At 42.9% G+C, this 27,313-nt stretch overlaps 2 protein-coding genes across 3 annotated transcripts in view; one reads left to right on the forward strand and one right to left on the reverse strand.

The window, feature by feature from the left end:
• Positions 1 to 308: 308 nt before the first annotated feature.
• slc4a1ap (solute carrier family 4 member 1 adaptor protein) overlaps positions 309 to 27,313 on the reverse strand; it is a 33,689-nt gene continuing 6,684 nt past the window's right edge. The window contains exons 7-15 of the mRNA XM_056767300.1: positions 22,793 to 22,953; positions 20,279 to 20,348; positions 19,801 to 19,993; positions 19,453 to 19,555; positions 9,346 to 9,547; positions 9,007 to 9,111; positions 8,768 to 8,841; positions 8,465 to 8,534; positions 309 to 1,312 (exon numbers count right to left, since the gene is read on the reverse strand). Coding sequence (XP_056623278.1) covers positions 1,263 to 1,312; positions 8,465 to 8,534; positions 8,768 to 8,841; positions 9,007 to 9,111; positions 9,346 to 9,547; positions 19,453 to 19,555; positions 19,801 to 19,993; positions 20,279 to 20,348; positions 22,793 to 22,953 — 1,028 coding nt within the window. The 3' untranslated portion in view covers positions 309 to 1,262. The remainder of the gene's footprint in view (positions 1,313 to 8,464; positions 8,535 to 8,767; positions 8,842 to 9,006; positions 9,112 to 9,345; positions 9,548 to 19,452; positions 19,556 to 19,800; positions 19,994 to 20,278; positions 20,349 to 22,792; positions 22,954 to 27,313) is intronic.
• Positions 13,332 to 25,480, forward strand: LOC130436558 (uncharacterized). 2 transcript variants are annotated; one of them, XM_056767317.1, is made up of 3 exons: positions 13,332 to 18,462; positions 23,517 to 23,639; positions 24,411 to 25,480. In XM_056767317.1, exon 1 carries the CDS (start codon positions 14,244 to 14,246, stop codon positions 15,153 to 15,155), a length of 912 nt encoding a protein of 303 aa, XP_056623295.1. In that variant the 5' UTR covers positions 13,332 to 14,243; the 3' UTR covers positions 15,156 to 18,462; positions 23,517 to 23,639; positions 24,411 to 25,480. The 2 variants fall into 2 exon arrangements, with proteins under 2 accessions (XP_056623295.1, XP_056623293.1); XM_056767315.1 differs by having other exon boundaries at positions 23,517 to 25,480.

Below are 27,313 nucleotides of genomic sequence, written 5' to 3' on the forward strand. Positions count from 1 at the left end.
GTGCAGAATATACCTTACATGTGTCACAAAAATTATATTTACACAAATGTCTACAAACATCTACCATCATGCAGTTAAATTCTTCAGAAGACCTTGCCTGTATAATAAGGGCATTACTGTAAAACCTGTTTGTTTGGATTTGGCAAACTGAAATCAAACAAAAAAACAAAACTTCTTTCAAAGATGCAAACAATAGAACTTACCAAGCCCATTCAACTCCCAGGTCATGCATGTACAAGTACATTTATACCACATCAGCTGCTATATATGCTTAAACGTAAACTTGCACTGAAATAATAGCACAGTAGTTCACAATTATTATTTTTTATTACACAAGCGAGCGCATATCAAAATACAAAAACACTTAAAACCATCTTTGCAGTAGATACCAAACATTTTTTTTTTGCAAAAGACAAGTCACAAAATACACAATATGTTTGAGGATAATCTATTTTCTAACAATGGAGAATTGAAGAGCATAAGCAGATCGACTAGTGTTTAGGAGCATTTGTGGAGGGGCCTAATCCATATCTTACACACCTGCACATTACATCCCCAATACTGAGTCACTCTTCAATAAGTCCAAGAAAAAGAACACGCGCACAGTGCCCTAAACTTACTCCCTTTCTCATTAACACAGTCTACAATTGCTCTGAGTGACCCAGAACAGAGAACTGAATATTCACAGATCCCTCTTTAGTTTATTAAACTAATCACAGAACAGCAAACTGTGGATAGAAATTTGTCAACAGGTTGTTTGATAGTACAGTGCTTTAACATAAATGTTCTGGTGCATTAGTAGTTTCACTGTTTAAGTGAACAGATGCTGGCAGCCTATGGTTTCTTGCTTGATGAGCAGGCTGTAGAACAAGTCATTCATGCAATGCAGGACACGTTTGTTATGCCAGTTCCCAAATCCAGAAAAAAACTGTGTGTCAATCAATACTTTTCCACAAAAGCAACCCAGAATATCAAAATTACCTGACCTCAACCTGAAGGAACCTCACCTAAAATACAATATCCATCCTATCTTTGTTCATGACCCCAGGCTAAAAATGTTGTGAGAAAGGAAATAAAGTCAGAAAACAAAAATGCTTGAAAACATCTAAAAACATTTTGAGCGCATTTGAGCTACTTGTGACAGTTCCATGAGATGAGGTATAAAGAGGAAAGAGATTGATATGGTGCACCATTTCTCTCAATACTAAGATGAAGAGATAAGCATATTTCATTTTAGTGAGGATGGTCTTCCTTTTCTGTGCTCAGTAGCCATACTTATCATTCAGATGTGTCCTACCATCACCAGTCTGACCTGTACAAATAAAAAACATTAAGTAGCATGAAGAATGGACACCTTCCTCATTTCAGCTTCTCACAATGTCTGGTTAATGAAATCATAGATTACAACATTCAAAATTTGACATGTCAAACAGAATACTCAATAGTAAAATGATATCCATTTGCTTTTTGTGAGAGTGAAATATTATGTTTTTAGTGGCACTTGCTAAGGCTTCCATTAATATTACAATAACTTATTCTTTAATAAGGTACTGGAATATACAGCCTGATTTACAACAGCAAAAAAGATGTTTTAAAGGCAGAAACAATTCTTAAATATGATTAAAGATTATGAAAACAAACATTATTATTCAAAACAAAAAGGCTTCTCCCCTTGTCTTTGAATCAAGTAATAAACAGAAACATTGCTAATGAATCAAGTAATAAACAGTTACATGGCTAATACATTTACATTTAGTCATTTAGCAGATGCTTTTATCCAAAGCGACTTACAGATGAGGGAAACAATGGAAGCAATTCGAACAACACAAGGACAACAAAAAGCATAATTACAATAGAAAACCAGTCTCATCGAGCCTTCCACAGTATACAGAGCTAAGTATTTTTTTTTGAAAGAGTAGAAAAGAGATAGAAGTCAGAACTGATCGGTCAGGTGTTGACGAAAGAGGTGTGTTCTCAGACGATACTTAAAGATCGCTACAGAATCTGCTGATCTTTTAGCTGCAGGCAGTCATTCCATTAATGTGGAACCGATCCAGAGAAGGTTCGTGAGAGAGATTTTTGACCTTTTTGGGATGGAACCACAAGACGTTCTTCATTGCAGAGCGTAGGGATCTGTCGGGTACATAACTCTGCATTAACGAGTGAAGATGAGGGGGAGCCAAATCAGTGGTGGTCATGTAGGCCAGGAGCAGAGTCTTGAATTTGATTCGAGCGACTATAGGGAGCAAATGTAACTTAATGAATAGAGGAGTGATGTGCGCTCTCTTCGGTTCATTGAAGACCACTCTTGCACTCATTCTGGATCATCTGTAGAGGTTTGGTTGTGCAAACTGGAAGTCCAGGCACTAGCACATTGCAGTAACCAGAGCCTGGACTATGACTTGTGTACATGCTTGGACAGGAAAGGTCTAATTATCCCAATATTGTGGAGAATGAATCAACAGGACCGGGTGGTGCTGGCAACCTGATCTGTGAAGATCAGCTGATTGTCGATCACCACTCCCAGGTTTCTGGCCGTTCTGGAAGATGTGATGGATGATGGGCCCAGTTGAATGGAGAATTTGTGATGAATCTTTGTGTCAGCTGGGATTACAAGCAGTTCTGTTTTTGCATGGTTCAGCTGCAGGTGATGGTTGTTCATCCAGAGAGAAATGTCAGCTAGGCATGCTGAAATGCATGCAGAAACAGTCGGATCATCAGGCTTAAATGACAGGTGGAGTTGTGTCTTGAGGTTGATCTTCTGCATAGCAGTGATAGGAAAATCCATGTTTCCGAATGACAGAGACTAGGGATGTCTTGTAAAGAGAAAATAGCAAAGAACCAAGCACTTAGCCCGGAGGCTTCCCTGTGTCGAAATGTTGGGACTCAGAGACCGTACATCTCCAGGATACTCTAAATGTGTGGGGTAAGACCTGAACCCTTGTAGCGCCAATCCAGAGACACCCATAGCCTTGAGGGTCGACAAGAGGATGTGGTGATTAATGGTGTCAAAGGCGACAGATGAGTTAGAGGTGGCTCTTGCCAGTCTCAGGGCTTCAATGACAGAGAGCAATGCAGTCTCCGACTGGTTGCTGTCCAGTAAGTTGTTCTGGGATAGAAAGGATGAGAGCTGGTTACATACAACGCGTTCAAGAGTTTTAGCAATGAAGGAGAGGAGAGATACCGGTCTGTAGTTCTCTAACAGTGCAGGATTAAGAGTAGGTTTCTTCAGTACATTTACATTTACACTTAGTAAGTAAGTTTAGTAAGTTTAAGTAAGCATCAGTTCAGTAGAGGGATAATACGGGCCTATTCGAAGACCGTGTGTAATATCCCAGTGGTGAGAGATGAGTTGTTAATGTGGGTCAGAGCGGGAACAACCGATGGAGAGGTGGCCTGGATGAGATGAGTGGGGATGGGATCTAACGGGCTGGTAGTTGGGTGGTTAGAAGACATGACCTTGGAAACATCATCTTCAGACAGAAAGAGAGAAAGAGGGGAACAAACATGTGTCAGGGGTTTGGAGGTAATCAAGAGGTGGCGGCGCATCGAAGCGACTGCTGATGGTGGTCGTTTTCTTTACGCAGAAAGATGCAAAATCATCAACTGCTGAGTCTGATGGAGGTGAGGGGGCAGGCAGGCAAGGTAGCTTTTAAAGTGCATGAGTGATCTGCAGAGAAAGAAGAGAGGAGAGACTGATAGAGATAGAGGTCAGTAGGTACTTTAGATTTGCTCCGCTTTCTGTCAGCAGACCTGAGCGTGGTGCGATGCTGACGGAGAACATCAGATAACCAAGGGGCAGAAGGGGATGCATGAGATGGCCTAGATGTTAGAGCAAGAGTGTCGGTGGCACTGTTAGCATCCAAGAGAGAGAGCTGTTCAGAGGGAGGGAGCGTGGCGGACACAGCAGAGGATAAGCGGGAGGAAGAGAGTGTTCGTAGGTTGCACCGGAATGTCACCAGTGGGAAAAGTATGCGTAGTGTCTGGAGAAGTTAGGTCGAGATCAAGAGTGATGAGGAAATGATCCAACGTGTGCAGTGGGGTGACCTGTGAGTGATGAGTGGAGCAGTATCGTGTGTAGATAAGATCTAGTTAATTACCAGTCTTATGGGTTGCTGAAGTGGGAACTCACTTGAGGTCAAACGACACAGACAGGTTGTTGAAGTCGGCAGCCTGTGTTTTTTCAAGGTGGATGTTGAAGTCTCCAAGTACCACCAGAGGAGTACCATCCTCGGGAAAGGGTGACAGAAGCGTATCAAACTCATCCAGGAAGTGTCCATGCTGAACTACAACATGAGTTTTAACAGGGTGGATGATAGTAATAATACATTGTATTTGTAATGCGCTTATCTAACACCCAAAGCGCAACAGACAATAAAATACAAAAATAAGATAAAAGTATATAAATAAAATAATAAACAAACAAAGATAATCATGACAAGGCTACAATAAAATAACTACTCATAAAAGTCAGCATAAGCTGAGTTTTCAACAATTTCCTGAAACAGACTACTGTGGGTGCATTTCTTAGAGTGACTGGAAGAGCGTTCCATAACCTGGGTGCAACGACAGAGAAGGCTCTTTCTCCCATAGATTTTAATCTGAAGAATTAAGGAGTCTTCAGAATGGATGTAACGAGAAGGCATATATAAGGAAACTAGGTCAGAGATGTAACAAGGGGCAGTTCCATGCATAGTTTTATATGTTAGTGTGAGTGTTTTATAAACAATACGCGACTGAACAGAAATCCAGTGCAGACCATGAAGCACACCAGTGATGGCGAGGTGCATTGTATGTGAGTTCACATGCTGCAGAATTCTGAACATACTGCAACCGTTTGATCGATTTAGCTGGTAGACCAACAAACAGTGCATTACAGTAGTTAATCCTGGAGGTAACAAATGCATGGATGAGCCGTTCGGCATCAGGTAGAGTAAGATAGGGCCTAATATTTATAATATTTCTTAGGTGATGAAATTCATATTAATGCTATTACAAAATTTGCGAGTCAAGTGTTAGATAAGGTTGCGTGCTTAAACAGATGGTACAACAACAGTACCATCCATAGTCAGATTGAAATTGTGACTTTTTTAAATAGCCGTTGGTGTAATGATGAGAAGAATCAGTTTTAAAGTAATTTAATTTGAGACAATGTTGGTGCATTCACGTTTGTATTTCCTGCACACACTCCTAAAGGACTGTGGAGGTGGCAGCGAGGTCAGATATAGAACTGATGTATATTTGGGTATCATCAGCCTAAAAGGCAGCCCCAATCCATACTTTTCAAATAATATATCCTAAGGGAAGCATATAGATACTTAACAAAATGGGACACAAAACTAACCCTGAGGAACACCATGGGACACCTGTCCAATTGGAGATTTGTTGTTTCGCAGGGCAACAAATTGAGAGCGATCGGTGAGGTAGAATTAAACCAATTTAGAACCGTATCAGCGATGCCAACCCATCCTTCCTGCCTATCTAGCAAAATAGAGTGGCATACTATGTCAAATTATGCACTGAGATCTAACAAGACCAAGATGCTAGGGGCCCCAGTGTCAGCAGAAGCAAATCATTCATGACCCGAAGTAAGGCTGTCTCTGTGCTGTGTCCTTTTATAAACCGTGATTGAAAAGGTTCAAAAAGCTCTTTGATGACAACAAGACACTCCAGAACCTTAGCAAGGAAGGGTAGATTTGAAATAGGCCTGTAGTTTGATAGGTCTGACTTATCGCAACCAGGCTTTTTGACGACTGGTGTAATAACTGCAACCTTTAGGGCCTTTGGAACAACCCCTGTAGAGATGGGGGTATTTACAATGTTTAAAATGAGGGGACTTATTGAAGAAGAATACATGTAGTGGTGTTCATTGCCATAATTAATTTCGAAGTGTAAGTCAATAGCAGCATCAGGATAGCTAAGTGGATAGATCCCAGGGATTGCAGAGCAGGGGACTATACTGATATACTTATAAATATTTTATTTTTTTTCCATAACGAAACTAAGAAACTTGTTACACTCCTGCTCAGAGGAACAGATTGGGGGCTTAGTTGGTACAATGATCTTTTTGATCGTCTTAAAAATCCTATTGAGGTTTGCAGCACCGTCCCTAATAATTGACGAGTAGTAACTTGTTCCTAGCTGATTTCAGTGCTTCAATATATTGACTCAACTGTTCATCATACATAAACTCATGGACGGTTAAGCCAGTTTTCTTATATTGGCGTTCATGCTGCTTACTTTTCGCCTTATGAGCCCTGAGCTCAGGGATGTACCAAGTTGAATATTTAGTTAATAAAACAACACATTCTCTCCTAGGGGCTAACATGTCTAATGCAGTTGTAAGAGTAGAATTGTAGTGTGTAGTGGAGTAGGCGGGGCGAGACCGTGGTTCGAGATGAGGTTGTTATTATTTATATTAAAACTGTATTTAAATGTCTGCCGGTTCCCGCCTCCTTCCTTCCCTACTTTGAATCTTGCTACATAGTGATCAACAGATTTGACTGTCGAGTGCTCCGAGTTATCCACGTGGATATTAATATCCCCAGTAAGAATCATTGCTGGACACACAGAGCTAATAGATGTAAGTAGTTCTTTGAGTTCATTGATAAACAGAGAATTTGGCTTAGGGGGTCGATATTTCATTACAATAAGAACAGGATAGGCAACGTTCAGTTTAAAAACAATGCACTCAAATGTTTACAGTAGTCTTAAAGAGTTTTAAAAGCAAAAGAATTGTAGAACGTATGGAGAAGCAGCAGCCAACATGCGCCAGCTATCTCTCCACAATGCGTAACAGCATGTGACTCGAAGGAGGTGGTGTCACACGAGTGTGCCAGCTGATGTAACGTTTGACGTTTATTATTTCGATTAATCGGATGAAAAGTTTAATTCGTTCTTTTGCTTATAATAACTAAATTAGAGATGGGAAAATTATAGACAACTAAAGTTATTTGTTGTGGATGTCTCCCTAATTAACACACCAAGGCTGATCTGATTCAGATGTGTCATATTAGAAGCAGCCAATAGTCTCTCCCAAATGAGGAAGGGGGAAGTTGGCCAATAAATATTTTTTTTGTTGCATGAAAATTGAGATATTCATTTAAATGTAGTGAAGAACAGTAAAAAGTATACAATAATATGTAAGTAGTGTACAGATATTGTACTTTTACAGTACTCAAGCAAATGTACTTTGTTTCTTTCCACTTCTGAACTAAATAGACCCCAAATTAGGGAATTTAGCCTATTTTGTACATTGCAATGTGCTAACGCCACAATTATAATCTTTAAATTTGTCATATAAAACACCTATCCCCTTTAAACTTTAAAACTGCGCGGCTTGAAGAGATGCATGCAAAACATGTAAGACTTAAAAACTGCGCACCAAGCGCTGCACGGAGAGACGAATGGATGGAGAGACACTTTGACATTTAACTCCGCACCTCAGGCTGCACGGAGAGACATGTCTGACTTTAAAACTGCACACCTCGTGCTGTACGGAGAGACGTGTGCACGGAGAGACAAGTTTGACTTTAAAACGGCGCAGCTCATGCTGCACGGAGGGATATTTAAAAGGGAAGAAGACGTGCTTGATTTATAACTGTGCAGCTCGCAAGTGACGTCACAGACCAACTAATCGATAATGAAATTCGTTGACCACTATTTTCATTATAGATAACTATTGATTTTATCTATTAGTTGTTGCAGCCCTAACTTCAGCTGCAACAATCTACTTATCCCACAAACTGGGCAGAGTGCACCGTTTAAATCTTGTACCTAGCGTTGGACATGCCTTCCAATATCTCCCAATAACGAACGAAACCAGCACAAGAACAGATGCGACGTGAACATGTGAAACGTGGTAGTAAACAAAGCAACGAAACTGCGTTTAAACTCAATAAGACAAGATTCATCAATTGCATTTATAGGCTTCAAATGCAACAAAATGCATCATAAGGTGTAATAAAAGCGATTTTTCTTTTTTGGTTTAGGTTAGCAAAATGTGATAACGTTAACCATCATAAAAACAAAATGATCTCTGGCAGATACTGGTTGTCATTCCTTTGAAAATAACGAAGAAAGCTGAAATCTTATTTTATAACTGACTTTGATGGACTTCACACATTAAAACAAGCCCAAAGACTTGTCTAATCCTCAACTTTTCTCTATTTTATTTTGTCAAGGCATTCTTATTAAAGCATATTAAATGTCAGAACCGCATTTAATGTGTCCTATGATCAAAAGATAACAACCACCAAACATAACGTTTAGAATTCAGCATGGGACTGTAGATTGAGATTAAAGGGTACAGCTGCACAGAATGCTTGATTTCCGATGAATGCTTTTAAATTGCAAGAAATAAGAGGTCGCTTGAAAGTCAATGATAAGAGTTTTTATCAGTTTTTTATCTTTATATCATTCATAGCCTAAGGGGTAGAAACGGTCAACTTCGTGCAAGGTTTACCTGCTGGAGGAACCCAGATGCAGTAGTCAGGATCATCTTCTGGGTACTGCTTGGACATGGTCACAGGTGGCTAGAAATTTGTATAAATATTTTAAAACCAAGGAAGAAGAAAACCAACTAAATATGAAATAATTTCTCTTGTCCAAACACATTTTAGGTCCACCACTGCAAATGTATATGCAAATTGTTTTTTGTTGTTGTTGTTGAATAATCTTTTGGACTAAACATACTTTTTGCTGCAAATATATGTAGCATCATGTTCAGACCTGTCATGTCGATTGTGGCTTTGAAAAAAACACTAACCCTGCTTGGTCCTATTACTTTCATCTTCAGATTCTTTGAACTCTGGACATTAGAGACATTATTGTCAAATCCCTCTGTAAATGTATGAATCATATTGTAAATAAAGAATCACTTAAATAATTTAGACATAATAATAAACATTTAGACATAATAATAATGATAATTAATGATAATCTTACAGTTACCTGACCTAAAAAACTGCATGTCAACTAAAGACAGAACCAAACAGATTATTCTACCTTTTGGAGGAGGGGCCTTCTCACTTTGTAGATGAACAGATTTGTCTTTCTTTTTTACATGAGATGTTACTGACTTATCAGGCTGGTTATCTTCGTCTTCTATGTCTAAAGAGAGAAACAGATATTTTTTTAGAAAATACCCATAAAACAAGTTAGATTCTGTGAACACATCAGGAATCAAAAATAAAATAAAATAAAAAACATGTATATACAGTATATTAGCAAGAAAATGCCTTTTTTGTGGACAGATATAGAATCAATGTAATACAACAGCGCAGCAATAAAATATCCCTCTGCATTCAGAATAGTTGTGTTCAGTGATTTTGGTCAAGGTCTAACCATTATGGTGGTATGTGTGAGTTTCAGAGTCTGCAGGACTGCCCCTCTCTGTAGACTGAATAACCTCCTGATCACAATCTGTTTCTGTGTCTTCTGTGTTCTCATATTCCTGTTCTTCATCATTCTCTTCCTCTCCACCAGGGGGAAGCTCCTTCATGTTGAAAAGCTCAGGGGGCAGAGTGGTTCGCTTTGGGGGTAAATTCTGTTGGTGTGGGTGGGGAAAGGAATTTGTCATTGTCAAAGGAATATTTCAGCCATTCTTGAACTTTGATTAATTAAGTTTAGTTTATTGTCTGTTACTTGAACAGAAATTCATCTTTGACAATGGCACACCATACAATACATCCACATATCACATAATGAAAACACATAACACACATGTTCCTTTACACCACATAACTGACCATTACAAAGCATTTTGAACCCTTTAAAACAATTTGTTTAAAATGGTTAAAGCTAGTGGGATAAACTATCTTTTATATAAATTCCTTTTAATAGCTATAGGGATGCGCAGTCTACGCCCTGAAGGAAGATCTGAGTAGACACCAACTGCCTTTGTCTGCATAAAGTCTAAAAACAACTCTTTCAATCTACACTGTTTCTGGTCGATTATCTTATTTGCTTCATTATTAATTCGCGCTAGTTTATTTTTCTGCCTCATTGCTAAATTTCCATACCAACCAATGATATGATATGTTAAAATGCTTTCTATCATCGACCTAAAAACAATAGTTAAAATCCTCATATCAAAACTAAGACTTCTAAAGATTAAATACTTAATACTTTTAATATCACACAAAACTCAATAAAAGAGCTTTTCGGATTAAATAACATGTTAAATCAATAGCCCTATTTGCACGTGATTAGTATTATCTGGCGACCTCGTGTGATTTAGAAATGACCTCCCCACATCTGTATTTCATGTGGCGCATTCGCACTGATTTAATAACAGAGATGTTGATTTACACAGGACTAATATTATCACAAGACCTTTGTGTTCGTATGGTAGGTAATTTGCCGGGGAAATTTTACTTTACAAATTACAGAGATGGCCGATTTGCACGGGATTAGGGTTAGGTGTTCTCTGTTACACATGGAGCAGTTGAGTGTGTAGCTGTTTTTATTCCAACACCAGTTTGAAAGACCAAACCTTCTATGATTTGTGTTAGGCGGTTTAATATCTGCTACAAACACTTTGTAGTTTTGACCTTAAAATAACGTCTCAAAAATTATTTCAGTGGTATTTCAACAGCTCCTAACTGGATGAATTCTACTCCTGCTATCCGAGCAGCCTCATAGCGGCTACAACCATACTCTGTTAATTCTGCGTTCGGGTCTGTACAAACAGCCCCGCCCATCCCCTGCCTGTGGAAGAGTGCAACATGATTTTCAAAGGACAGGGCTCCGGACTGCGACTAAATGGTCGCATTTTGCGGCCAGTTTTGATAGATTGCAACCGGTTTTTACAAGTATTCGCGCATGTGCGACCTGACAATTTGGACTTTTTCTAGTTGTTATATCTCATGTGAAAAGACGAGTAGATCCCAAGCCCACCAGTATAGGCCTGTATGTTAGAAGGGGGGAGTCCGGCGCTGAATTATTTCCAATCCGTTCACAACGAGAATGAACGACAAGCAAATGCTCAACTCAACAACTTAAACTTTATCTATATAGCGCTTTTTACAATTTTCATTGTTACAAAGCAGCTGTACATGAGACACATTGACTACAAGTAAAACAACTAAAGTCATACACCTGTAAAAACAAGAAAAAGGTGAAAACACAAAAGACAGATATACAAATGCTCCATACACACAATATGCATACATACTTCGACATGTCCCGAGCGTGTATCGACATAGACGCACACACGCAAACACACATTCACAGTGAAAGCACACATTTGAGATAAAGCAGAGAGAACCACAGTAAATGTAAAGTTTACGTAAAACTTCTGAATTCTAAAGCAGCCCCCCCGGCCAGGCAAATAGTGCAAAACAGTATGCAAATGGTGGCGAGGAACACAAAACTCCAATCGAGAAAAAAACTAAAACTCAGGAGAACCCAGGCCCAACCAGGGGATTCCAGTTCCCCTCTGGCAAAAGCTGCTGCCTCTGCACAAGCTCAAATGCTCTTGTTATGTTTGTGTCAAGTTATCTTTAAATTATGTTGTGAACATAGTGCTGGGCGATTTTTCCGATTTTTTTGATAAATTCGAATTTACGTTTTAACACGATTTAATTTTTGTTAAATTGAGACATCGAGATTTAAAAAAAAGTTTACCATGCACATCCAATTAGATAGGTTGGAAATACTTGTCAATACCACTTCATGGCGCGCCTGATCCACCTGATCCCGTCTCAACCGCTCACTCCCAAATCAGTAACGTAGAAGTTAACTGCTAACATCATGGAGACGCCTGGCTCTTCGCATCAGGATAAGCTTATATCAAAGAAAGGTAGTAATGTTACTTCAGTGATTTGGAAATGGTTGGGATTTGAGAGGTCAGACGTCAAACAAACTTTGGTCAAATGCAAGATATGTCGAAAGTCAGTTGCAACCATCAGTGGCAGAACAACTAATTTGTTTCAGCATTTGCGACAGAGACATCATGCTGAATGGCTCGAATGAACAAAATTAAGAGATGAAAACAACACAGTCAGCCATCCGAAGACGACAGATCCACCTCGAAATGCACAACGTCAGGTTTCATTAGCGGCATCATTTTCCAACGCCATTCCATATGATAAAAAGTCACATCGATGGCAAGAAATAACAAATGCTGTGGCATTTTATATCGCAAAGGACATGGTTCCCATACACACCGTGGAAAAGCAAGGGTTCATAAAGATGCTACACGCCATTGATCCAAGATACAAGTTACCAAGCCGCAAACATTTTACAGAAGCCGCAATTCCCCGAATGTACACTGAAACACGCGAAAAAGTGTCGGAACAGCTTAATAACGCATCTTTCTTTTGCAAAGTTGTACTTCTACACCTTCTTGATCACTGTAAAGTACACTGAAAAAACAACTAGCCACAATACAGAAATGTTTTAAAATAAAAAAACCTTCCTTATTTATGTTTTTTTCTAAATTACTAATAAAGAGAATGTTATTTCAGTACTTTTTTGTTGTAGTTATGTTCTAAGTTGACAAGTTAAGCAAAAACGGAAAAATCGAAATCTTGAACCGTCAAATGTTCTGAAAAAATCTAGATTCGATTTTTTTGCTAAATCGACCAGCCCTATGTGAACATGATGGATAGTGTCCTTAATACACAATCAAATCATTATAAGAATGTATTAAGACTAGGGTTGAGCCAATAGATGACATCTTTGTCAGTAATACAGCTATTTTGGGGGAAAATCGAAATAATTGCATTGATGATTTAGGGTGTGCCCCTAAATTTTCTGCATGCGCTCCTAAAATCAGTTTACTCCTTTTAAAAATGGTCAGTTTTGAGCCCTGCAAATGAGGTTTCATCAGCATAGCACATCATTTCATGTGTATTGCGCCACCCTCAGGGAAACTTATGCAGCAACATTATTAACGACACTGGTAACAGACAATTGCGCTTATCAACCACACGGGGGAGCAGTGAGCAAAACTTCTAAAGTATTTGTGGCGAGTTGGTCCGCACTCAATCAGCGTCCCCATGGTTACCCATGAAATCAGCCGATCGTCAGCACCTGAGACCAATCATCAGCGGGGACAAAAGCCTAACAACCAGGAGAAACAGTGAGTTACATCTCCAAGCTTCATACCCCCCTGATGTGTCGTGTCTTTCTCTTCTCTTTAAAGATTCAGACGTTTGACGATAGGCGGACACCTGGACTAGAAGAACTTCCTAGAATATTTCAGACCTCACCAGACGCCGACGGCCTATTTGGAATTGAAGACGTCGGGTGCCACGAGTGGAGGATACTGCCCGGAGCCTTACTTCTTTAAAAGCATCTTATTTTACGTCTGTATGAAATAAATCACCCTCCGGGGCTTATGTTCACCCACTTCTGTGGTTGTCTCCTGTCTTGCACCCCACAAACTGGTGGAGAATGCGGGCATATTGACGCGAGCCAGACACCCAGGAAGTAATAATCTTGTTTGTGATTGTCTATCCCACTTCCGGGTGACGAAAAGATGGAGGAGATCCTTCGTCGTTTGAGGGACCTGAATATCAGCCAACAGTCTTTCAATGAACAGATGGCAGTGCGACAGGAGAGGCTAGAGCAAGCTTTCACACACATCGCTGAAACCGCCGTTGGGGGAACGCCTTCCGCGGACCACCGTGCCGCCGCCCATCATTATCTAACCAAGCTCGGAGAAGCCGATGACGTCGAAGCTTTCCTCCACACTTTTTAGGTAATCGCAATCTGGGAGGCCTGGGATAAAGCCAAGTGGGTGAAAATCTTAACGCCGTTTCTGACCGGAGAAGCCCAGTGGGCGTATTTTTCTCTACCATCCCCATTGAAAGAGATCTATGACGTTCTGACAGAGGAAATCCTTGCCCGTGTCGGCATTTCTCCAACCACGCCGGCACAGCAGTTCTGGGATTGGTCGTTCCAGAAGTAGGGACCCGTCCGCACTCAAGCAGCACAGCTCACACGGTTGGCACAAATCTGGCTCCTCCAGGGGAACCCGTCGGCCTCGCAGGTTGCTGAGAGGGTGGTGATCGACAGACTGTTGCGTGCGCTTCCTAGATGGCTGAGAGGCCCAGTGTGTATGAGGAACCCCGGAACATACCGAGAGGCTGTAGAAGCGGTGGAATTGGCCGAAGCGGCAAATGCTCGGGACATGGGAGAGAGAGCAGCGGACCCAGCCCGGAGGGTGATACCATCATGGCGGCGCATGGAGGTTACCTCGCGACCAGTAGAGAGACCAGCAACACACTCTCCTCATGATGAGCCCATGCCGACAGAACCGGCAACCCCAGGGCCCTCAGGCATGGCTAGCCGGATGTGTGGGGCCAATGGAACCGCCCCGGGATGCACCAAAGAGGACGGTCCGTTTGGATGGAAGAAGGGTCACAGCAGTGTTGGACTCTAGTTCAAAGTTCTTTGGTCCAGCCAAAGGGGAAGATGGTTATCCCCATTACCTGTGTTCACGGGATACTCGCAGCGTCCCAGCCCGACGGGTGACTATAACAGCCGGATCCTGGCCCTTGGAGGTCGGGATAATTCAGGACTTACCCGTTCCGGTTCTGCTTGGAAGAGACTGGCCAGGTTTCGAAAGGCTGTTGACTCAAGCAGTGCAACCAGTGAGCACGCAGAGACGAAGCCAACGCCGGCCAGTGATAACCAAGGGGCCACCAAGACGTATTGCGATGTTAGCCACCGAGAGCGAGCGGGAGGGTGAGTCAGAGAATCGTGTCAATAACCTGTTCTCCGATTTGTACCATCAGGTAAACATAGGAGGGTCGTTTGGAAGAGAACAAAGGGAAGACGACCGGTTAAGACACAGCTGGTCCCAAGTCCGGATGGTGGACGGAGAAGTCCGCCAGAACCCACCTCACCCACTTCCATACTTCACGGTACAAAGCGGTCTGCTCTACTGTGTCGCACAAAGGAGGGGGGAGGAAAAACAGCTCCTGGTAGTCCCAAAATCCAAGGTGAACCCCATACTGGAATTGGCCCATACCCACCCCTTTAGCGGGACACTTAGGATCGGTCAATACCGCTCAGCGCATCAGGGACCGATTTCATTGGCCAGGCTTAGACGGAGATATGAAGCGGTTTTGCCAAAGTTGCCCCACCTGTCGGGTAACTTTGCAAGTAAACCTCCCCCAGTCCGCTTATTCCTTTGCCCATAATCGAGGTACCCTTCAACAGGATTGGGATGGATCTGGTAGGCCCGTTGTCCAAATCAGACCGGGGGCACAAACACATCCTCGTTATCGTGGACTACGCCACCCGGTATCCAGAGGCGGTGCCCTTACGGAAGGCGACTGCGAAAGCCATTGCCAAGGAGCTCATATTATTCTTCAGCCGGGTGGAAATCCCACGAGAGACCCTGACGGACCAGAGAACCCCGTTTATGTCCCGGTTGATGGCGGATCTCTGCTGCCTCCTGAAGGTAAAACAACTTCGGACGTCCATATATCATCCTCAAACAGATGGGCTAGTAGAGCGTTTTAATCAAACGTTGAAGAGGATGCTCCGACGGGTGTCAGCAGAGGATGGGCGCCATTGGGATCTGATGCTACCCTATGTGCTCTTTGGCATTCGCGAGGTGCCTCAGGCCTCCACGGGTGCTGGATGTTGCCCGCGAGGCCTGGGAACAACAACCAGCACCCAGCACCCTATCGCAGTGTCATAGAGCAAGTACAGCAGAAGAGGAACCCTATCGACCGAGTAATGCCCCTAGTAAGGGAGCATCTGGCCGAAGCCCAGCGCGCCCAAAGCCGCCTATTTGACCGCTCTGCACAGCCCAGAGTGTTCACACCAGGAGTATTGGTACAGCATCCAAGTTTCTAGCCGTATGGAAGGGGCCGTAGCCTGTGCTGGAGAGAACGGGGCCGTTCAACTACCGCATCTGTCAGCAGGAACGACGAAAGGAAGACTAAATTTACCATGTCAACCTATGAAGTGGGTAGCAACCCTAATGCAGAAGCCCGCCTTCGCGGAAAAGGAGGCACCAGTTGTACAGATGGGGGAGCAGTTTTCCCCCATACAGAAGTCGGATCTCACAGCCCTGGTCCGTCAGTTCGAGGATGTGTTCTGCGAAAGACCAGGACGTACCAAGGTTACCCAACATGAGATCCGTACCCCCCCGGAGTTGTGGTCATCGAGCCGTCCCGCAGCCCATGGTCTAGCCCCATCGTCATGGTTCTAAAACCCGACTGCAGACTGCACCCGACTGTTTCTGCAATGACTTCCGGAAGCTGAATGAGGTCTCGACGTTTGACGGATATCCTATGTCTAGGGTAGATGAGCTTCTTGACCGCCTGGGAAAGGCCCGGTTTATATCTACTTTGGATCTCACAAAAGGATACTGGCAAGTGCCGCTGTCCCGGAAGGATAGAGAGAAAACGGCCTTTAGCACACCCTCGGGGCATTGGCAGTACCGCGTCCTTCTGTTCGGGCTTCATGGAGCGCCGGCAACGTTCCAGAGGATGATGGACGTTGTCCTCCAACCTCATCAGGAGTATGCCGCAGCGTACATTGATGACGTGGTGATTCATTCCGGAAGTTGGGAGGACCATCTTGACCGGTTACGGAGAGTGCTGCTCGAATTGATACGAGTGGGGCTGACTGCGAATCCCAGAAAATGTCATCTGGGACTCGCAGAGGCACAATACCTGGGGTTCCGGGTGGGACGGGGGGTAATCCAGCCCCAAGCAAAGAAGGTTGAGGCCGTCCGGAAGGCCCGAGACCCACCAACAAGACCCAGGTACGTGCCTTCTTGGGACTAGCAGGATACTACAGATGATTCATCCTGAATTTCTCCTCCTTAGCCAGCCCCTTGACCGATCTGACCAAGAAGGGGCAACCGGAGAAGTTAAAGTGGAGTTCGGAGACGGAGAAGGCCTTTCAGACGTTAAAGGAGCACCTAACGTCTGCTCCGGTGCTACACGCCTCAGACTTCGGTTGCCCCTTCATACTCCAGACTGACGCGTCGGACACCGGCCTGGTTGCGGTCCTCTCCCAGATCAAAGATGGAGAAGAACACCCGGCGGTCTTCATCAGCCGAAAGCTCTCCCCAGCGGAGACCCGCTGCGCCACCGTGGAGAAAGAGGCCCTGGCCATTAAATGGGCAGTCCTGGAATTCAGGTGCTATCTTCTTGAGCGTAGTTTTTCTTTGGTCAACGATCATGCTCCACTGCAGTGGATGTCCAAGGCCAAGGAAACCAACGCCCGGGTGACCAGATGGTTCCTGGCGCTCCAGGACATTTTAAAGTGGAACATCGGGCCGGGGTCTCCCACGGTAACGTGGATGGTCTGTCGAGGATGTGGTCAGGTTGGAGAGCTCGGTCAAGGTCACGACCCTCCCCCTGTTCCAACACCGACATCCTACGAACACACACTCACTCATTCACTCACGCACTCACACCCTACGGACAATTTTTCCAGAGATGCCAATCAACCTACCATGCATGTCTTTGGACCAGGGGAGGAAACCGGAGTACCCGGAGGAAACCCCCGAGGCACGGGGAGAACATGCAAACTCCACACACACAAGTCGGAGGTGTGAGGCGAACGTGCTAACCACTAAGCCACCGTGCCCCCCTGAAACGTGTCATAATTATTTTAAATCCCTTACCATACATTACCTTACAGCACAGGTATGTCCACACGTTTGTCCAGAGGTGCCGGTGCACATGGAGGAGGGCCAGACAGACCCTCCTCCAAGTGGGTGCGCGGACCAAGGCTCAGGCCGATCGCCACCAGTTGAAACCTCCCGTCTATGTCGGTGGTTAAACGCTTCGCAGCAGCGCGCCACACACACGTGGGAGACCAAAACATGGGTATGGGAATACTTAAAATTTAGTCCCAAACGAAAAGGTGTCGTTATGGTATACCACGCCACCACAACAACAATGTTGGAGCATCTGAAACGGAGGCACCCCATTGTCACTCGTGAAGGAGACAATAACAAGTAAGTAATAAAGTTGGCTAAATTAATTACATGTTCGTGTAGTGTAGCTTGAGCTCTGCGCACTACGGTGGTGCTAGCTAAGTATCTTAGCTCTCCGTGCAGTTTGTTCGTGCTAGGTAGCTACTGGCGCCTAGACAGCTGTGTTTAGCTAACGTTAGTTATCATCTAATGTTGGCTTGAATGGAAGCTAGCTAACGGCTGCAGAACACACTTATCTATAGTAGCTGATGTCAGCTAACGTAACGTTAGCTACTAATCTAGCATGAACAAACTGCACAGAGAGCTAAGATACGTTGGTTAATTGGTTAGCCTAGCACCACCAAAGTCCACAGCTGCTAGATAGCCACGTTAGTATACAAATAAACTAATCATAGCATAGCACTACAATGAGGTTAAGAGTAGATTTAAAATACCCCACAGTCATAGCTGTTGTTCTAATATACATTGCTTTCGTGTTTTCTAGGACAAAGCAAAGAACCTTGGCGTCCTATCTTGGGAAAGAGATGCAATGGACGCAAAATGTACGCAAACACAGGAATTTTATATTGTGTTTAACACTCTCAGGAAGGTCTATACTGTGCAACGCAGTGTTTTTTTGTGCACTACAACTTAAGAATTTTTTTAACAAGAGAGTTATGTTGGTACTGTAAAGAGTAAACAGGCTGGTCTTTCTTTTTGTATAACGGTACAATAATATTATTTATTTTATTTTGTGTAAAGCAGAATATTTTTTGCTGTGCAAAACTGTTGCTTAATAAAGTATATTATTACGATTTTTTGGGTATTTATTTGGGATACATTATGGTTTTTATTAATCGAGCAACAGAAAAATAGTTGTAAGATTAGTCGACTAATCGATAAGATAATCGTTTAAGAAGTAATCGTTTACCCCCAAGCCCTAATCCAAGGATTTTCCTCTACGCTCTGTCAGAAATAAACTTGCTCCCAAATGTATTGGCCCATTTACTGTCACCAAATTATTAGTCCAGGGGCAGTCCGCCTAAAACTTCCTCCTGCGTACGGAGGTTTCATCCGGTGTTCTATTTATCCAAATTAAAGCCCGTTTTTCATTCCACCTGTCCCGGATGTTTCCAGTTGTCTCACCTCTGTTGTTATTTCCCCCAACTTTCAATTGTGTTACTTCAATGAAACATCAGTTTTTTGAGATTTTGTTTCACAAAAGATTTACCAAGGGCACCAATATTTTTGTCCATACGTGTATGTTGAGTAGCTCAAACACACAGTTTTGTAGGCCTATAGACTGAAAACGTAATATGCTTGTGCATGACGTCGCCGTTTTCAGTACACAATGATGACAGCAGACTCGTTTTCAAAAACCTGCGCTTAAAGCCAGTTTTTAAAAGTTCTTAATCGTTCACATTTTCAGAACCCCAAAATGCTGCTGAACACTTAAAGCCAAAACACATTAAAAGTTTCTGTTTTTAGTTGGAAATGTAGGCATAATAAAGGCTTCTTAGAACGAGTATAAACAAACTCTGAGAGAGACTTACTCCTATAGTTCCAGTCTTCAGTTTGAATTTACTTCCTCCCTTCATGGCTCCAAACATGGGAAGTGATAACTTCTTGACACTGACTGTAGCTTTACTACTAGATCTATGAAAGACATTATACATTACTACAAAAAGCAACAGTTTAATATATAAATAGAACTAGCCAATTAATAATTTTAACACCATTTGGGCATGACTGATATCAGAGCAAAGCAGAATCCATCTGAATAATGCTCAACTCTTTTTTCATTAGCTGTCTAGAATGTTTGAGGTCTATATGTGAGGTCTATAATTAAATTCACAGATAAATGGGTTGATCTGGAAAAGTACTGATATTACTACACTCACCCAAAGGGCTGTAGTGAAGGCAGCTGGGTAGGTTTGGTGAGCTCCACCAGTTTATGCAGTCTCTGACCCTCCTTCTTTAGCTCAGCCACATGTAAATGGAGTTTCTTTCTTTCCACTCCATCCAGAGTTGCCTCACTACGAACAGCACTCATGAATGCTTCAAGTGGGTCCTCTGAAGAAGAGCTGGAGCTGCCTAAAAGTCGAGAATGTACATTCAGGAAGTATAACCTTATGGCCTAGTGTTAAAGCTTTCCTGTAGCTCAGTGGAAAGAGCATTGCGTTAACAACGCAAGGTTGTGGGTTCGATCCCACGGGATTGCAGATACCCAAGTATAAATGTATAGGATAATGCAATGTAAGTCACTTTGGATAAAAGTGTCTGCCTAATTCATAAATGTAAATAGATGGTTTCAAAGCATCATAAGCATTTTGTCGCATTGGACTTGGTGTGAGCAGGCCCATCACATGGTCTAGTTACCTTTTCCAGAAGAACCAAGCTTCTTTTCAGTGTTAGCCAGCTCTTTCTCAACCTCTGCCAGTTTTGACAACTAAAAAAGACACATCATGAGTGACACATTTACCAAGCACAGTGGGACTCAAAGGAACATAGGATCTAAACTAAATTAGAATATCACGAACAAGTTCTTTTTCTTTTGTAATTCAATTCCAAAAAGTAAACTTTCTTTTATTCTAGATTCATTAAGCACAAAGCGAAATATTTCAAGTAGGGATGGGCATTTTTCAATAATTTCATATTTGAGCTCATAAACAAATGAATATTCAAGTATTATTTGATTTTAATTAAGTTAATAATGACGTACATTGCTACATCAATCTTAGAATTATCATTCAATATCCATAACGTATCAATATTACATCCTGTTTATAGGTTTTTAATGTTGAAAAAAATAGAATACATACAAACTGCATTTAAACCTGTGCCGAACGGTGTAATACAAAAGAAATCAGACAAAACAAAATGAACAAAATGCAAAGTATATTGACCGTCTGTGATATATGGTTATCTTGATTATTTTGTGTTACATGTTCTTGATAAGAAAAACAAGCATATAGATCTTTTTAACTCTGGTGAAAGTCTGTTCAACCAGCCGACGGCTAACAAGCCAACAAACGCGCTGTTTATCCCGGTAACAAAACTCAGATCTGACAAGAATATCTGGCTTTATTGTTTATAATGTTGACGATAAATTAAGTAAACAGGCTTGATACCTCCATGCCGACTGTTTAGTTCCCAAAAAATACCATGCAACAAAGACTGGGCCATTGAGCTTGTTTCCCTGTTACGTGACCCATTTGAGGAAGATATTTTTGCAGATCAGCACCGCATATAAATGTTTTTTTCTTTGTCGTTCACAGTCAGTCTGTCTTTTCTTGTTTAGCTTTGCATTGCATTTGCATTAATTAATTTGGTAGGCGGGGGCACGGTGGCTTAGTGGTTAGCACGTTCGCCTCACACCTCCAGGGTTGGGGGTTCGATTCCCGCTTCCGACTTGTGTGTGTGGAGTTTGCATGTTCTCCCGGTGCCTCGGGGGTTTCCTCCGGGTACTCCGGTTTCCTCCCCTGGTCCAAAGACATGCATGGTAGGTTGATTGGCATCTTTGGAAAAAATTGCCTGTAGGGTGTGAGTGTGTGAGTGAATGAGTGAGTGTGTGTGCCCTGCGATGGGTTGGCACTCCAACCAGGGTGTATCCTGCCTTGATGCCCGATGACTCCTGAGATAGGCGCAGGCTCCCTGTGACCCGAGGTAGTTCGGATAAGCGGTAGAAAATGGAATGGAATGGAATTTGGTAGGCCTATTTATTTCAAGTTAGGTGAGTCACCACAGCAAATCTATTTACAGTCTGTAACTTGAAGGCGACGACCCTATTGGAACTTCATGAAGGAAAATTCAGGCTTTTAGGTATGGAAAAAGTGCCAGTCTTATGTTAAGGCCAAATTCATTAAAATGACAGTGGCAGTGAAATGTACATTTTCATGTTTCAAGTTGTTGAAATTAGCATAACTTAATATATTTTTAATGACAAATATGAATTTACAAGTAATGGTAATAAATTAATTATTGTTAATCATTTAATATTATATTGGTATTTTTAAACCTAATGTAAGTAATGTTAACGAATTCTGCGGCTCACCAGTTTTGAAACATTTTAATATGGCGATGTGAGCTGAGCATAAAATGTTAAAAAAATTTTTTTTAAATCTATATAAAAAAAAGAAAGAAATGTTAAAACATTTTTTTTTCAAGATTTCCAAAGTATGTTAAATTAGGAAATCAATACTTGGTTGGAGATTCCATATGGGGTTCAGGTCAGATGAGATGGCTGGCCAATAAAGCAAAGTAATAGCATGGTCAGCAAACCACTTCAAGTAGATTTTGCACAAGTCCTGCTGCAAAAAGAAATCAGAATCTTCAAAAAGCTTGTGAGCAGACGGAAACACAAAGTGCTCTAAAAATCTCCTGCTAGATGGCTGCATTGACTTTGGACTTGAGGAAGCACAGTAGACAAACAGCAGCAGATGACATTATCTGCAGAAACTATCACAGACCGTGTAAACTTTACACAGGAAATCATGCAAATTGGATTCTGTGTGTCTCCACTTTTCCTTCAGACTCTGGGACCTTCATTTTCAAATTAAATGCAAAATTTACTTTCATCTGAAGAGAGAACTTTGGAACACTAAGCATGTCCAGTTCTTTTTGACTCCAGCCCAGGTGAGACCCTTCTAAAATTTTTGGTGTTTCAGGAGTGACTTCTGTATCCCATTTGCTAAAACGTCATTTTTTTTGAGAAACTGGATTTTTTTTGCTGTAAATCGTAGCCATAAGTGAAAAAAACTCTTGAAATATTTCACTTTGTGCATAATGAATCTAGAATATGAGTTTGATTTTCAGAGCTACATTACAAAAGAAGTTGTTCATGATATTCAATTTTGTTTAGATGAACCATTGCATATGAGATTGTCTTATTACCAGTGATTCATGGGTATCAGGATTTTCTTGAATTTTTCCGGCCTTCTTCATACGATCAGTCCTCTTCCGCTCCACTGCACCAGTCCGGTCCAGGAACGTGTCATCATCACTGTCATAATAATCTTCATCCTCCCAGTTTTTCTTCTTGCGTTTCCGAGAAACTGTCAGAAAATAGTTATTTTATACAAATTTTTCCCCTCTTCATTAACAAAAATGTACTATGGTGACAGTAACTACATTGAACCTTAGTACAATAGAAGTTCAAAGCGGCCTTCTTATTTTTTAAAGGAGTGGTGAATTGAGACATCAATATTAAACTGAGCTTTTGATATATAAGAGGACGTAGTGACTGAGACTGATCAGACACGCAATAACTAGTTATATTTCTTAAATATAACAACAACACCTCTCACCCAACCAGCAAGCTAGTCACCAAGCACCTTGATTGGGTCTACCCCAATCTGCAACTAACACTTAGGCAGGACCAGATCTCTGGTGACCATAGCAACCCACACCAAACCATTAAGATAAGAGTATTTTACGACCGAATGGAATGTAGAGAGATGAACTCTCTTTACTCATGTTGGGGACAGACATACAATCCTAAGTTTATATGGAAATGTACATATATTAATTAATCTTTCCATGTATTGATGTTCTTGTTGTTATGTCTGTTTTAAACATTAATCCCAAATCTCTCTTCTTGCGTTTTGCATCTCTAAAGGATGGACTAGAAGAAGACTTCACCTTTGACCCATAAGTTTGTTCCAGACTGCGGGCTTGTCTTTCCAGATACAGATACTCAGCATAAAGCTGGTTCTCTCTGATCACTTCCAGCCAAGATCAGGTGGAGCCTCAACAAACTGCATCAGGACACTTTCTTTACTGAAATAACAACTGATTTTGACACCAGGCCCAGCAAAAGCCGGGTCCTGGAATGCACCTATAGAGGCTATGGATCGACATCACTTTACCACGTGAGCACCCCGGAGTGTGCCCTTCTTTGTGGCAAAACACTTAGCAAAAAGACTGCTTACAATATCAGGTAACGCAATTCCACGGAACATTTATGTGTCCAAGAATGCCTGATTCATATTTAAGTTGTAGGGAAGTCATAAGGATCACCGTCGAGTCCAGCTGCTTGTAATTTCAGCAAATAATAGCGTGTTTTAGTCCCGTTTCTTTGTTTCTCCTCAGCCAATTTGCTGGGTGTTTTGCCACCCAGGGGAGCGTGTGCCCAGGAGTGTCCCCACATGTTCACTTGGGAAAGTGACGTCGATACATACCCTCTATAGATAGGTTGAAGACCGCCTCCACAAAAGAATTTCAACGACTACTTCTCAATTCTCGCCCACTGGATCGCACATGACAGTACTGAAGTAACACAAGTTGCGCGGGACCAGTTAGAGCGAGCAAGCAATAAAAATGCTGTTAAAGATCGCAAAATATTGTGCAGTCAGTGCCTGGTTGTGGAAGAACACAGTCACTGCATAACCTTCCTTTGGATTCCGACAGTAATGCGTGGTTAAAGTTTGTTTTTAAAGAGGTTCCAGCTCACGTGGGTAAAACATTGTGCGTTTTTTTTAATCACTTCACCATGGACTCTTTTGTGAAAAAGGCCCAGGTCGACGCTGGATTTGCAGTGAGACTAAAATTAAAAAGCAGAGCTGTGCCATCAATATTGGATACCATAGGAATGTCGCAGCAATCTTATGTGAGTAAAACAGACTTGTACTATGCGTCACTATTGCTTTGTTAGTGATCGCTTGATATGCCCTGATAACCCTATTAGCAAGGGATTGGTATTATCTGGGGACCTCTACTAATTTCAAAAAATTGCAGAGGTTGCAGGTCTGTAATCTGTAAAGTAAAAGTTCCCCCACAAATCACTTACCATATTTTGATGAACATCGAGGTCCTGTTATAATATATGTCCTGTGCAAATCGGCATCACTGTGATTTGGCTGGCTCATATATCATTTTTCAAGGTTTTATCCACCGTTTGCCAATAATGGAGGCTGTTTTGAAGTGTTTTGATGTTATTTTGGGTGCTGGGTCATATCCATACCTGCCAACACTGTCATTTTGGCCCGGAGTCTCCCGTTTGTTTATTTATCAAGGAAACTCTTGTAACATTTGAGAACTGTGATTGCAGTGATCCACTGTCCGGTTCACAATTCTAACACAATTCTATGGGTCTCAATTGCTAACAAGTATGGTCATATATCATAACACCATACAACTATAGGCTATACAAACTATACGCAAAGCCTTGCCATCACACCCGGGAAAAAGTCATTAAATTTGAGTAAAATCGAAGGCTTCATTTATCCCATGCGAACGCGCCAGGTGAAATACAGATGGGGGAGGTAATTTCTAAATCACACGAGGTCCCCAGATAATGCTAATCCTTTGCAAATAGGGTGTAACCTAACGTAACGTGTCTAACCTAATTCACAGAAGGCTCGAACTAAGTTAACCATGCAAACTGTTATACAATCATTGCAGTGTGCAATGCAGTGTGCAAAGTCTTCAATGCCCATTTAAACCTAGCGTTTTTCGAGCCGGCCTCAAAACCCGGGTAGAAAATAGCCTAGTACTTATTGGTTTTGATGTTTTTGAATGTAAAAACAACACGAACATCATAAGTAGACCTCATACAACAGTATAAAACAATAAAGAAGCCCAGTTCATGACATCTTTAAATGTGTTAAATGTATAATTATTTAATTGTGGAGTACAAGAAATGAGGAGACTAGAGACGAAGTTGCGTCGAGTCCGCTTAGTATCCACTTTAATATCTCTCACTCCGAACAGCGAGTGAGATCAAAAACAACAACACACGTAAAAACCGGAACAACTCTGCACTAACTCCTCCCTCCCTTAAAGGTACAGTACCCTGGTGAATGTCTCATATTAAACATAATACTTGTGGTTCGCCACACAGGCCCCCCCAGAATTCACCCCTAATAAAAAATAGGACTCTATACATAATAACAACACAGAACAGATTTGACAGTTTTTAGGAAAGTCAACGTACAGTAGGGCGAATAAGGCGGCCATAACGGCTTCGCTTAACAGGAGAAGGGCGAAGGGCCAGGGCAGGGGCCGAGGCTGCCGAAGGGGGGCGCCCTCGCCGTGGGGGCTGGGCCAGCTGAAGTGGTGCACCAATATCCAGATGAGCAGGCTTGAGACGGTCTATCGCCACCCGCTCAGGCCTGCCCCCCATATCCACAACGAAGTTCTTAGACCCCCCCACCAGGACACGGAAGGGTCCATCGTAGGGGGGCTGCAGCGGGGTACGATGGCCATCGTGGCGGATGAACACATACTTGGCCGACAGTAAATCCTTGGGCACGTAGGACTTTGGGAGGCCATGGTGAGATGTGGGAATAGGGACAAAAGCATCAGCAATGTCCCGGGACCCAGCACGATGAGAGGCCACCGACCACCGGGCCGCGGCATCAGGAAGAAATTCCCCCGGAACGCGCAAAGGCTGTCCGTACACCAGCTCGGCAGATGAGGCTTGAAGATCTTCTTTTGGGGCAGAGCGAAGGCCAAGCATGACCCATGGGAGGCGGTCAGCCCAGTCGCAGCTCGTAAGGCTGGCCCTTAGCGCGGCCTTCATGTCGCGATGAAACCGCTCACAAAGTCCATTGCTCTGTGGGTTATAGGCCGTGGTACGGTGGACCTTCACCCCCAGGACCTCGGCGACCGCAGTCCAAAGCTCCGATGTGAACTGTGGACCTCGGTCCGAGGAGAGGTCGGATGGTGTGCCAAAACGGGCCACCCAAGCCATAATGAACGCCCGGGCCACATCAGCTGAAGTAATTGAAGACAGGGGAACCACTTCAGGCCATCTGGTGGTCCTGTCCACCATGGTGAGGAGGTAGGTGTAACCACGGGAGGGGGGAAGTGGGCCCACCAGGTCCACATTCACATGATCAAAACGTCTCTCTGGCACTTTGAACGGTGCCAAAGGGGCCTTGGTATGCCGGGTCACCTTTGCTCGCTGGCACGCCACACAGGCAGCAGCCCAGGCCCTGACGTCCCTCCGCAAGCCTGGCCAGACAAACTTGGCCCCCACCAGCTTTGTAGAGGCCTTCACCCCTGGGTGGGAAAGGCTGTGGATGGCGTCAAAAACCTTACGCCTCCAGCCAGCAGGTACCATAGGGCGCGGTTGTCCAGTGGAGACATCGCAGAGGAGTGTAGCGTTGGCCGTATCGAAAACCACATCCTCCATGAGCAACGCCGTGGGGGCCGTCCTGTAGGCTTGCACCTCAGCGTCCGCGGTCTGATCCACAGCCATCGTAGCGTAGTCGAGGCCTAAATGGACAGACCCAGCAACAGCCCGGGAAAGGCAGTCTGCGACGAAATTGTCTTTACCTGCCACATGCTGAATGTCAGTTGTGAACTCTGAGATGGCAGAGAGCTGACGCTGCTGTCGACCAGACCATGGTTCCGAAGCCTTGGCCATAGCGAACGTCAGCGGTTTGTGGTCAACGAAAGCCGTGAAACGCC

The sequence above is a fragment of the Triplophysa dalaica genome, chromosome 15, assembly GCF_015846415.1.
Source record: "Triplophysa dalaica isolate WHDGS20190420 chromosome 15, ASM1584641v1, whole genome shotgun sequence".
Taxonomy (NCBI): Eukaryota; Metazoa; Chordata; class Actinopteri; order Cypriniformes; family Nemacheilidae; genus Triplophysa; species Triplophysa dalaica.